General features: G+C 35.3%; 1 protein-coding gene across 4 annotated transcripts in view; it reads left to right on the top strand.

Annotated features, from left to right (window-relative positions):
* The window catches only part of SLC38A9 (solute carrier family 38 member 9), a 100,431-nt gene that overhangs the window by 41,159 nt on the left and 45,681 nt on the right, over nucleotides 1-13,591 (top strand). For 3 of the 4 annotated variants that reach the window (XM_049863798.1, XM_049863810.1, XM_049863797.1), the window contains exons 3-6: nucleotides 5,444-5,576; nucleotides 9,283-9,404; nucleotides 9,536-9,599; nucleotides 10,058-10,151. In XM_049863798.1, coding sequence (XP_049719755.1) covers nucleotides 5,444-5,576; nucleotides 9,283-9,404; nucleotides 9,536-9,599; nucleotides 10,058-10,151 — 413 coding nt within the window. Of the gene's footprint in view, nucleotides 1-5,315; nucleotides 5,577-9,282; nucleotides 9,405-9,535; nucleotides 9,600-10,057; nucleotides 10,152-13,591 lie in introns of all 4 variants that reach the window. The other variant, XM_049863805.1, reaches the window with a different exon arrangement.

The raw sequence follows: 13,591 nt of genomic DNA, 5'->3' as shown, positions 1-13,591 counted from the left end.
AATGAATTTGTTTGGTAGTAATGTATGTGCATAGTCAACTTAATTAACTAGGTAATGCCAAACTGTTTTCCACAGAGGTTATACCAGTTTACATTTCTGCTAGAGTGTATAAGAGCTTCCACTGCTCTACCTCTTACCAGTTATTGATATTGTCAGATTTTTAAATCTTAGCCATTCTGGCAGGTGTTTGTATAATGGTATCTCATTGTTTCTTGCAAGAAAATGGGATTGGGAAAATGTTGTTAGTGATTACTTGTTGTGGAATTACAGGTGATTTTTATATATTTTTTATACTTTTTTTTATATCGTCTAGGGTATTTCTCTTACCCCTTCACCTACCACTCGTTTTTCTTATTCTCTTTTACAGAAAATCCCTTGCAAGGATTATCTATATTTACCATGCCGAATTTTTCTTTTCCTGTTTTTCTCTTGAACCCAATTTATACAGGCTTTTAAAAAAAAAAAAAATTTTTTTTTTTTTTTGCTCTTACCACTCCACTGAAACTGCTCACATCACATCACTAGTGGCCTCTGTTTTCCTAAATGCAGTGGTCATTCCACTGTCAGTCCTCCTCTCATCTGACCTAGCAGTTGTATGTGACACAGTTGGTCATTCTCTTCTCCTAAAAACACTGTCTTTAACTGGTTTTCTTCCTGGTTGTGTCTTCTCATTTTGTACAGCATTTGATACTTTGATTACTCCCTCCTTCATTTTTCCCTCAGGTTTTTATTTTGAAAATTTTAAACCTGCAGAAAAGCTGAATGAATTTCCTCCATAGTTTTTCATTAACTTTTTTCTAATTATAAAAATATAAAATACAGGTTTTGATAATTGTGGTCAAATGCCTCATAGAGAAGAGGGCAATTGAGGGATGACTTGAGAGAAGTAAGGAAGCAAGAAATTATCTAGGAGACAGGCCTCAGGGCCTTTGTTTTTACCAGAAATTAATAACAGAGGCCCTGAAGTGTTTCAGGAATGCCGAGTGTAGTAGACAGACAGTGAGGTCCAAGAGATGGGGGAGGGGGGAGATGGGTGACAGGGAGAGTTGTATGTATCAATCAGGACTTCAGGCTAAAAGTAACAGTTTGAGTGTCATCAGCATATATGTGGTATTTCAAATTATGTGATCGGATGAATCCACTAAGGAAATGATGTATATAGAGAAGAGAAGATGTCTATGGATTGAACTCTAGAATAATCTGACATTTAATGGTTGGGAATTTGAGAAGGAATCAGCAGAGGAGACTGAAATTGAGGGTTCTTCCTTTCAGGATCAAGTCCTTTGTTAGCATATGAAGTCCTCCATGTACTGGCCCAGGTTAACCTCATCTTTTGTTACTTCTCTTCCCACTACTTAGAGTTTTTAAAAAGATATATCATGCTATCTCTCTCCTCGCTCAATCTGCATTCTTTTCCATTTTTTGAAACACTGTATTTTCCCCATACCTGATAATTCCTTTGTATCTTTGAGATTCAGCTCATTTATAACTACCAGACACTGTTTAGTTTCCTCTTTATATAACCCGCGATATACTACATATACTCATTGTCACACAACCCTCTCCCCTCTTTCTTTTTCCAATTGTTGTGTTCTCCCTTCTCTTTTTCAGTCTGGACTGGAATTTCTAATTTATCTATCTCCTCCAGGAGATTAAGATTCTTGAGATTCTATATCATATTCATTGTTTAATGTTTTGCACAATGCTTAGCACTTTATTGGCACTTAAATAATATTTATTTAGTAAATTAGTAATCAATACATACTAATTAGCTAAAAGAGAGAGGAGCCTTATATAAGCTCAGCCTTTGGGGACAGTAAGTAAAGTTGGAGTGTTGAGCAGGGTTTTTATGAAAGAGGATGTTGTATAGGCATCAGAGGAAGTGAGAAACATGTCAGCAAGCCAGAGGTTGCCAGTATTTTTCTAGTAGCAGCAAAGGAATTCCTAGGTACAACGGCTTCACTGCTTTTCAGTCTTCTTTATTAAAAAGCTGCCTGGCAGGCATAGAGTGTTTCACCAAGCAGGTAGAAGTAGAGTTGGTCTGTTCATTATTTTCAATGTTTATTTGCAGCAGATTCTTTGAATGCCTGATTTCATTTTAATTTGTAATGAACGATCCCAGCCTGGCAGGTGTTTGAGTGCCTCGGCTTTCTTAGGGATGTGAATAAATGAAGTTTTAAGTCAAGGGGTCTCCGTGTTGGGTATGAAACTTTCTAGTACTTATGAAATTGTTATTAAACTTCAAAGAAGTATAACTGCTTGGTAGAAGGGTGGAGACAGATTAGAAAGCCAAATGTTTTTAAGGAATTTAAGGAGTGGAACCTGGGAAACATCTTAGGTAGAAATAAGTTTTCTCTGTTTATAGTTTGTAAGTGCACTAAAAGAGAGCACAGTTTCGATTTTATTCCTTGTTTAAAATATAATACTTTAATAAAATATTAAAAATATTTTTAAATTTTATTTTGTTGTTGAGAATATATGCAGTAAAACATACACAGATTCAACAGTTTCTACATGTACCATTTAGTGGCACTGATTACATTTTTCCAGTTGCGCAACCATTCTCACCCTCCTTTTTGGAGTTGTTCCTCCCCCATTAACATAAATTTACTGCCCCCAGGGTCCTATCTAATCTTTCAAGTTGTTGTTGTCGGTTTGATCCCATAGAGGTAGTTCTTAAAAGAGCATAATGTTAAAGGCAGATATTTTTTACTAGTGAAGCTAAACTATTGTTTGGTTTTAAGAAGATTTCAGGGGATATTTTTGGTTTGAGATTTAAAGATTATCTCAGGGCAGTGTTCAGGGGTTCATCCAGCCTTCATGGCTCCAGAAAGTCTGGAGTCCATGAGAATATGAAATTCTGTTCCGCGTTTTATTCCTTTTGATCAGGATTCTTCTATAGAATCTTTGATCAAAATGTTCAATAATGCTGGCCAGGCACCATCCAGCTCTGGTTACATGGCAAAGGGGGAGTTGTTCATGGAGGCGGTTGGCCACACATTCCATATTCTCCTCCTATACCTGATGTTTCTTCTTCCTCTGTTGCTCCAAGTGAATAGAGACCAATTGTTGTGCCTTGGATGGCACTTTTTAAAATATTTTTTTAAATTTTGCTGAATATTAAAGGTATTTTTCTGTGGCATGACCGTAAACATTTATGAGGTAAGACAAATATAACATATCCTATATGAAATATCGTAATTTATTTACAGTACGGCAGAGTTGAACTGCATTTCAAATGAGAAGTAAACATTGATAGGAAGCAGTCATGTGAAACTGTGTTCAAAAGGAAAAAGCCCACGTTTTTTTAAAAAAGTATTTTATTCTGAATATTGTTCTCCTGTAATATTATTTTAAAAAATGTTTTCACATCCAACTAAAGATTACAGATATAATTTATATTTTATTTTCTTGGATCAAGCTTTAAGCATATGTTTCTAATAATTCTGTTAAAATATGCTGAGTTGTATATGTTTAAAGAGGATCTGTTTTGAAAAGATTCCAAAATATTTGAACAGGCCCTCAGCATTTTGATGAAAACTGTTGGAAAAGAAAAACTTTCAGATTCATTCTGCTTTCAGAGTACTCAAGCCAACTAAAGTGGTACAGTTAACACTTCTGTAAGAGGCCAGGAGCCAAGAAATTTAGCACACTTCCTGGACTGCTTTTCAGCAGGCCTTCAAACCAACTTAGTGGTTGATATTAATACCATTGAATTTTCAGAGTAAGAAGCTACAAGTAGAACATCTACATCTTTCTGTCAATATTGTACTTGTTAATGGTCTCTTTTAATAATCCATGATTTGCTTGAATCTCTGCCTTGGGTTGGCATTAGAGCTGTAATACTTTCTTGAATTTTGTGGGTCATCATTCTTGCAAAGCAAGAAGTGAATGCCCTGAAGAATGTGATCCCAGATATTATTAAACTGTCTACCAGATATAAATATTTTTACATTGACTTTTTAGTGCCACTAAGTAGAGATTGTGAATTGTATAGGACACCATAATGCCTTGGGAGGATTGATTGTAATCTCAGGCTACCAAATTTATAATTAGGAATCATTTGTTCAGCCTCTTTAATCTGATGTATTCATTTGCATTGTATCCCCTTGAGGTTGATTGACTCTACTTAATTCACTGAGCATTTACATGCTTCGTATGGACAGTATGTCATGATAATCCATATACTCACATGCTGCTCCAGTAAGTGCTTCGTTTATGTACTTGTTGAATTAAACTAGATAGTAGCCATCATACTTAGGTGCTGTGGTGGAGAGTAAATAGTAAAAGATTCGAAGATCCCATATACGAACTAGAGAGACGAGACTAAATTTAACATCTATACCACTATTTCTCTAATGTCACAGAGGTAGCTGGGAAAAATAAAAGAAGTTAAAATTTCATTCTTTTGGTTTTTCAAGTGCTTCTTCCAAAATTAGATTAACACTACCTCCAGAAATGATTATCATACCTTGGTAATATTTTAAGCTCCTTTCAGAACCATAAATATAGAGCTCTATGGACACCATGATAAATCTCTTGGCACTTTTTTCTTCATTATTTCAATAATTTTAAATGGCAAATTATATATAGTTTGGGGCACAGCGTCTTTTGTGACTTCAGGGGGTCAGAGAATCACCAAGGGAATGCAGATTTTTCATGCAACTCTGGCTGGTCTTTCCATTTTGGACAGTATATTACTGAAAGCTTAGAAACCAAATGGAGGGAATTTCAGTAAGGAATTGAAGGAGTTGATGACTGAAAATGATTGAAAACCACAATCTACAGTTGATTGAGACATAGTCCTGGGAAGGAAGCATACACATAAAAAATAGCCTAGTAGAGTATGTTACTAAAATCTAAGAAAAGTAGAATGAGGTAAAATATCTCTAGTGTCCTGGTGTCCCATCTGATAATACTCTGGAGAAATCTCACAAGGGAGATGGTTGAGATCACTAATCCTTAGCACCTGAACCAAGAAACAGAAATTCTGTTTATCATAGGAAGTGACTTCATCCCATAGGGAAGGAGGAGAGACTTCAATAAAGGAACGTTTTTGTCTGTAATTTCTTTGATTTAGTGCCAAAAGCTTTTTGAGAGACTGTTCAAAACTATCTAAATTTCATTGTTAAAAACTGACAGCTGCTTTATTTCTTTTTAATAACTGGTTTAAGCTCTTTCTGTTATGCTTCCTCTATTACTAAATTCCTTAAGATTAAAAAAGTGCAATTTAAAGTAAAAGTATTATGAGACAAAAGCTTTATTCTCTGGGTTGGATAATACTTCCTTTGTGGCATTTTCTTTCCCACCAAAAGTGAGAAGTGAATTCCTTCCCTTGGTGCATCCCATTTCTAATGGAGGACAAGAAGCTATTTTCTCCAATGGCTGACTTCCAGAATTTCTGGCTGAACGTTTTTTGTCAAGTGTATATTCCCTTCTCTAGGCCCTTCTATATAGAGCCCACAAACATCGTCAATGTGAATGATGCCATTCAGAGAGTTAGCGACCATGCCTCTGCCATGAACAAAAGGATTCATTACTACAGCCGGCTCACCGCTCCTGCAGACAAGGCACTGGTAAGGGGCAAAGCATTACTAATTGTCTAATAGTAAGTTGAAATGAATAGTGAACGACATAAGTCAGAGTAACTCCCAGTGGTTAAATATTTTGCTGGCCATATTCCAAGGACAGCATCATGGAAGTTGAAGATGGTAATTAACACAGGTCCTACATCACAGGCTAGCTCATTCTTATCTGGCCTGGCATAGCGGTATTTGAAACAATCTATGCTGGCAACAGCCTGAAGATATTTTGGATTAAATTCCGCTAATCCTCAATCCCAAGAGCACTGGAAAAAAAAAAAAAAAAAGAGCACTGAGGAGGATATATTACTTTCAAAGTAGCAGCTTGGGTCATTAATTAATAACGTAAGCAGTGACAGATTCTGGTTAATCTATTCAGTTTTTAAGTTTGAAGTTACAAGGGAAAAATGTTTTAGAAATTCTGTATGAGAGTAGGAAATTGAAATATATGCATACATAAATATAGTATTTTCCTATTTAGCAGTGTCCTTTTACAGATCAAAAAAAGGGTCGAAGGGCCACATATTAAACATTTTAGGCTTTGTAGGCCATATACTGTCACATATTCTTTGTTTTACAACCACTTAAAAATATAAAAACCATTCTTAGCTGGAAAAAAAAAACCAAACCCGTTGTCATCAAGTCAATTCCAACTCATAGTGACCCTATAGGACAGAGTAGAACTGCCCTATAGGGTTTCCAAGAAGTGGCTGGTGGATTCGAGCTGCCAACCTTTTGGTTAGTAGCCGAATGCTTAACCACTATGCCACCAGGACTGAACACTAGCTAGACTTGGTCCGTGGACCATAGTTTGTTGACCCTCAATCTTCTGAAACCTGTGTTATTATTTTTGGGGTCAAAAATATATAAATAATTTGCTTGTAAAAATGATCATGTATGAGATATTCAGAAACTTGAAAGCTTAAACGGAAATATTGTGGGAGGAAAAATTCTGATTTTTTAATAGGTGTTAGTAAGAAAAGGGGAGGAGGAAACTAATATTCACTAAATATTTGCTGTGGGGCAAAGATTGAGTTAGTCGCTTGAACATAGATATCTCGCTGAATCCTTACAGTAGTTGTATAAAGTATTACCTTATCCTTAGCCAAAGTAGGGACTTCCAAAATATTCTGAGTGGGGTAATTTTTGCCCAATTCTTTGGGCATGTTTCCCCCTAAACTGTTATATCAATAGTTGTGGTAAAGATTTGGTTTCATAATAAAATAATCAGAACCCTGAAGTAATCTAGAATCTCCAGGCCTAGGTCAGACCTCCTAGTTAGTGGCTCTAAGAAGCAAACTTAAGATACTGTCTAGACCAGTCCAGGCCTGAATGTACATTGTTTGCCTAGAATTTAAGTCAGCATCGTATACCAAGTTGAATCCCTTTTGTTAGCTAACACTGAAATGACTCTAGTAAATGAAAGTATCTAAAGTGATCTAAAATTAACAATGTGGTATGACCACTTTTAATGAATATGTTTATATGTTCACATTCATTTTCTGAAAATCCTAAAATTATTTTTACTAAAAGTTTTTTAAGGGAAGAACAGTATGAAAATACAAGTCTAAGGTCTTTACAGAGTTACATATTTTTGTTTAGGAAAAATTTCCTATTTAATTTTGTATTCTAAAAATGGCAAAGGGTAGAAAATTATTTGGCTACCAAAATTCCCTAGAACCTTGCTACTAAAAGTATGGTCTGCACAGGCCAGCGGCATCACCATCACTGGGAGCTTGTTAAAAGTGCAAAATCTGTTGCCTTACTCCAACCTACTGAATCAAAAATTGTGCTTGTGGCAAGATTCCTGTGTGAATCATACGAACTTCAAAGTTTGAAAAACACTGCCCTGTACTGCTGCCAGTGAAATCCAACCATCTAATTTTTCTGTATCTCCTAAGAATTTGCCACTTCTTTTTTTTTAATCCCTTAGCTTCTAAACCCCACCCCGCATAACTTTCAATTTTCACTTTTCTGGACTTGCTCTGCTAGCTCTGGCGACTTAGCTCCTGCCTGCTACAGATGTGGTCCTGACCTTTTTTCTTTTTACTCCATGGTAGAAGACAACAGAACTCAGACCCAAGAGGGTTATGGGTAAAAAGAAGGCAGCAGATCCATTTCGTAGATGCTTTTGTATCTCTAGGAAGTAGTTGTTTCCAAATCCGCACCATGCATGGCATTCAAGACATTCTTGGCCCACAAGACACCACTAATCATACACATATAAAGGGAGAAGGACTTGACATTTTTTATTTTTGCACCAATCCATATCCTGTCTCCCTACTGAGGTCTAATGTTCTTGCCCTTGTTAATTTTTTTTTTTTTTTTTGTCATTCCTGTGATATAGCACCCACAACCCAGTGCCGTCGAGTCGATTCCGACTCATAGCAACCCTACAGGACAGAGTAGAACTGCCCCATAGAGTTTCCAAGGAGCGCCTGGCAGATTCAAACTGCTAACCCTTTGGTTAGCAGCCGTAGCACTTAACCACTACCCACATAGCACATTACCGAGCTTAACACCTAATTTTTATTCTGTATGGTAACTATTAACCGGTTGCCGGTCAATTCCAACTCATGGGGAACCCGTGTGAGTCAGAGTAGAACTGGGCTCCATAGGGTTGTCAATGGCTGATTTTCTGGAAGCACATCACCAGGTTTTTCTTCTGAGGCCCCTCTGGGTGGATTTGAACTGCCAATCTTTCAGTTAGCAGCAAAGCACGTTATCCATTTGCACCACCCAGAGACTCCAGTTCTGTCTAATTGTTTCATGTGTCTTCCAAATGGAATTTAAATTCCTTGAATTTAGGAGGTTTATGTATTATTTTTCTCTTGAATGCTAAACCTAGCTCAAAGTTGTAGATTTACATAATAGATGCTAAATAAAAGATTGCTGAAGTCAATTCCTATGGTTTTAGCTACTATATGCAAGGATTATATATTCTGAAGAGATATTCTCAGTGAGGTGGGCAAAATTACATCAGGCAAACTATTTTTTATCCCTCCAAATTAGGAGGATAGGATTAGGAAGAAATATATGGGCATAGAGTGAACTATGCTTGTGAGAAGCATATCTATTCATTCTCTGTTTTCAGTCTCTGTTGGCTCCTTGCCTTTCTTTTGCTTACATGCTTAAATCTCTTCCATCTTCAAAAATTCCTTGCTTTTGCCTTTTCCTTAAACCATTACTTTAGCTCGCTTTTTTCTTCTGCAACCAAAACATTTAAAAGAATACTCTGTATTTACTGTTGCTTTATTCACGTTCTAGAAATTCCTTGATTCTTTATAGTCAGTTTCTCACCTACCACTTCACTAACCTCACCCTCCTATAAGTGTTCAGTGACCACTTGGTTCTTGAAATTCCCCTCACTTAAGGCCCAAGTCTTCATTTATAATGCTTAATCTTGCTTAATCTTGCTGACCCTTCTTCTGAGAAAATATTTGATTGTTGACATATTCAAGAAATTCATTCTTATTTCAGATGAAGAGTTGTGTTTATAGTCATTAAACTCTCCTTTAGATCTTCTATTACATTAGAAAAAACATTTATATTCATTAATCAGAGCTGCATGCTGTTTATTTTGTTCATCATATTTAGAAATATGCCTAGAGTCAGGTATGCTGCTGTATTGCAAATGCCCAATTTTGCACATTACTGGTTCTCGCGTTGCAGCACATTTCTCTATTTTTCTTTTTACCAGATTGCCCCAGATCATGTAGTTCCAGGACCAGAAGAGTGCTATGTGTATAGTCCACTGGGTTCTGCTTATAAACTAGAAAGTTACACTGAAGGATATGGTAAAAACTCCAGTTTAGTAACCATGTGAGTAAAATTACTTTTTGGAGCAGAACTTAAACTATATATGAATGAAAATTACTGATTATTTTTGTCTTAATTATAATGTTTGAAGAGTTAAACTCAACATTTTTACTGCTGCTACTTTGTGCTTTCAGTTTTATGATTTGGAATACAATGATGGGAACGTCTATACTAAGCATTCCTTGGGGCATAAAACAGGTAATATAATTTTTTAGCACAATTTTTGCCTGAACTTTTTCTGTTATAAAGCTTTCTCTTATTAAGTTTTACAGTAGAGGTTTTAATAAATCTACAGAAAGGTTTGTAAAGAACGTAGATGATTATGTCTAGTTTTCCATTAGTTCTGAGGTTTTTATCATGATTTTTTAAACTCATTGCCATCAAGTAGATTCTGACTCATAGTGACCCTAAAGGACAGAGTAGAACTGCTCCATGGGGTTACCAAGGCTGTAATCTTTATGCAAGGAGACTACCACATCTTTCTCCTGCAGAGTAGCTAGTGGGTTCAACTGCTGACCTTTTGGTTAGCAGCTGAGCGTTTAACCACTGTGCCGCCAGGGCTCCTTCATGATTGTTTAGGGTAACATAATATGGTTGTATATGAATTTGTTCTTACATGATGCTATATGTTGCTCTGTATTTTTATATTCATACAGGCTGGATTTACTACTGGAATGTGTGTCATCACGCTGATGGGCCTGTTAACACTTTACTGCTGCTACAGAGTAGTGAAATCACGGACTATGATATGTAAGAATTTTACACAGTGAAAATAGATTAGTGATGTGGGTGTTAGTATTTCCCACTGAAGGAGATAACTAATACGTATATTCCACAAATGTGTGTTAACTGTCTACTTTGTGCCTAGAGATTTACTCCTTCAGTTCATAGCATTCTGTGGAACTGATATGTTAATACATCAGTGGTTGCCTTTGAAATTCAGTGAGGCTGGGAATTCTTTGCAGAATAAATTCACTTTGGTGCTAGCACCCTCATAAGAATTAAAAAAAAAAAAAGTTATATTTTTAAATAAGGCCTGTGCCAAAACTAAATTGAGAATTCTATGATTCTTACCAGTTAATGGTAACTTGTTTTGATCTATACATACCAAAAGACCTAAATGCTGGAATCTCCTACAAGTAAAAATTACAGCTAGAAAAATGTTAAAATATAAGCAATGTGTCTTTTGTAAAAAATTTTTTAAATTGTACCAGTGCATCACCTCCATTCATCTCTACATTCTGGATCAGCAAAACATCTTTTTTAGGTTTTTTTAAGCAATTCAGGACCTAAACAGACGTGCATTATTTTATTGAATCTTAACAAGTGTGAGTCAACAGACCAGGTTTTGTCTCTTGTTTTTTTTTTCTCTTTCTTAAGCAGTTTCCTTCTGTATGTGAACCAAATCTAGTCGTAATTGCTGAGGGAGTATTGTTTAAAAACCTTGAGAGAAGACTTGTTCTAGTTCCAAAATAGGAAAGGAAGCTGTTGTTAACTTTTGGTTTCTAAGGCATATTTTAGCTGAACTTAGAAGATCTCATTAAACATATGCAATAAGTTTTCTGTTTGATTCGTGCTTGTCTAATTTGGGGTCTCTTTTTAAATGAGACTATAGCCTCAGCTCAGTTCACTCTATAACTGTTAAAGAACAGGTAACTCCAGTGTTATTTAAACTATTACATACCATTTAAAAAGTTGAACTTTCATCAATTCATTTTACAGACTCAGCACCACCCTAGTACAAAACCTGACAGTACCAGAAAGAAAAAAACTCAGAGATGTAAAACCTCTATATAAAACTATTAGATAGGAATCCCTGGATGGCACAAATAATTAAGCACTGGACTACTAACCAAAAGGTTGGCAGTTCATACCCACCCAGAAACGCCTCAGAAGCCTGACGATCAGCCTTGAAAACCTTATCGAGCACAGTTCTACTCTGCACACTTGGGGTCGTCATAAGTCATAATCAACTTGAGGGCCACTGACAACAACATCTGACATACAAAAATGCATTTTAGGTGGATTAAAGACAAATGTAACAAAAAAAAAAAATCTTAGAAGAAAAGTTAAGAGGTTATTCGATAACCTAGTAATTGAGGAGATTTTTCTAACCAATACAGAAAATCTAGAAGCTTTAAGAAAAAATATATCAGAGTTATGGATCATCATCAGAAATCATCCTGACAGATAATGAATTAACCAGGAGGGCATTTGAAAAAAACTACATGCCTCCAAGGTAGGGTCTGTATTCAAACTAACTTGTGGTAAAACCAAACCCATAAAGACCTTTCTTAAAATTTATATGAAACTCTTTGATCAAAACATTAGTTTGTTTGCATATGTAATTCGTGAACACATAGAAGATAATTATCATCCAGCATTCATTAATCACTTTTCTGTGCTGTATCTGTGGATACTGTTCTCTATGTTCATCTGGGCCCAATATTTGTTGGATATTTATAGGCCAAAAGCAAGTTCATTAAAATACCTTCCCTTTTCTTTTGATTCTGGATACCCTGGTATCTATAAAACTGAATAAAAGAATTAAATATAGTAGTTTCATATTTACATGGGCCAATATTTGGGGAAAATACAGATGCTTCATTGTTGCTACTTATGTATGTATTGTTTTTCGCTTTCCCCTCCCTGTGAAACTAGAGAAGCCTTTGAAACAATTACTCTTGATACTAGTATTATCCTTAGCTTCTTTGTCTGTAGATTATCATGTTCTAATGTCCTCAACTTCTCAGTCATCACTGCGTTGTTTGATGTAATAGCTACCTTATCTTGCCAGAGAGATGACAGAACATCAGCTTCTGTAGATTCATCAAACAATGGTTAACTCAAAGGCGTTCTAAGCTTGGAGTCATAAAAGAACCAAAAAACCCCGACCTGTTTGCTGTCAGGTTGACTCCGACTCATGGCATCCCGCGGGCGTCAGAGTGGAACTGCATTCCGTTGGGTTTTCAGTGGCAGAATTTTCAGAAGTAGATCATTAGGCCTTTCTCCTAAGGTGCCTCTGGGTGAACTTGAACCTCTGAAATTTTGGTTGGCAGCTCTTAACTGTTTGTGCTACTTAGGGACTCCTGTAGAAGAACAGAGACTGAAATTATCCTTTGATGACAACTAAAAAAATTTTTATAGTTTAAATGTATCTATATTCTTTCACTTTATCGAACATTAAAATATAAAACAAAAAAATTGTTAATATTGTACCTCTACCATAGTAATATTTTTCTTTGTATTTTATATAAATTCCTGGAGTTATCATATTGTATTACAGTTTTGTTTTTACTTTATCGCTTATTTTTTAGTAAATTCTATGTCAGCATTTTTTATATCTCTTAATGATTATATACAGTTGCACACTGTAGCGCTATTGCATTTGTTTAACCATTGCTCTTTTTGCTATTATAAACGACTCTCCTCTAAAAATATTTTATGCATACCTCTGCATCCTTTTGAATTGCTTTCTTATATATTCTACAAGAAAAATTGTTAAATTTCTTTCTAAAAGAGTTGTACTAATTTACAGTGGTATCAGCTATGAATAAATTATAGTGTTTCTCTGAATTTTGCCATTATTTTTTGTGGTTCCCTTATTCTTTTGGTTTGTTTGTCTTGTTTTGTTTCATGCCTGAAAAGTGGTGCCTTTTCAGGGACCTATGTTACCGTTAAACATTTTTTCATAAGTATTTGTATACTATTTATACTTTCTTTTAATTTTATTATTTATTCATATCCCTTTCCCATTTATTTACAAGTCTCTTTGTGCTTTTATAGATCTGCTAAGCTCTTCATATAGTATAGACATTTACCCTTTATTTGTTATTTCTTGTAAATTTCTTTCCCATTCAATATTTGAATGATTTTTGTATTATAAAGTTTTGTTTCTGCCTATGTTTTACACTGTAATTTATATTTCTTCAGTTGATAGAAAAGGATAACCTTTCAGAATCTATTTCCACATTATGTTCTAGCTTTTATTTAATTTTGTAATTCTTAACTCAATTATCTGGAATTTAAATTACCATGCAATATAAAGTATGATTCTAAGACTTTTCTCCATGTTGCTACCTGGCTATGCCAAATATTATTAAATAATGTTTTCAATCCCTTACAGATAGAAAAAAAAAATTTTTTTTGATAGGTTTGTCTAATCTTGATTTATCAGTTGCTTTTATTAA

This window comes from Elephas maximus, chromosome 2, assembly GCF_024166365.1.
Source record: "Elephas maximus indicus isolate mEleMax1 chromosome 2, mEleMax1 primary haplotype, whole genome shotgun sequence".
In the NCBI taxonomy this organism is placed as follows: Eukaryota; Metazoa; Chordata; class Mammalia; order Proboscidea; family Elephantidae; genus Elephas; species Elephas maximus.
This window is presented reverse-complemented; position numbering and strand designations above follow the sequence as displayed.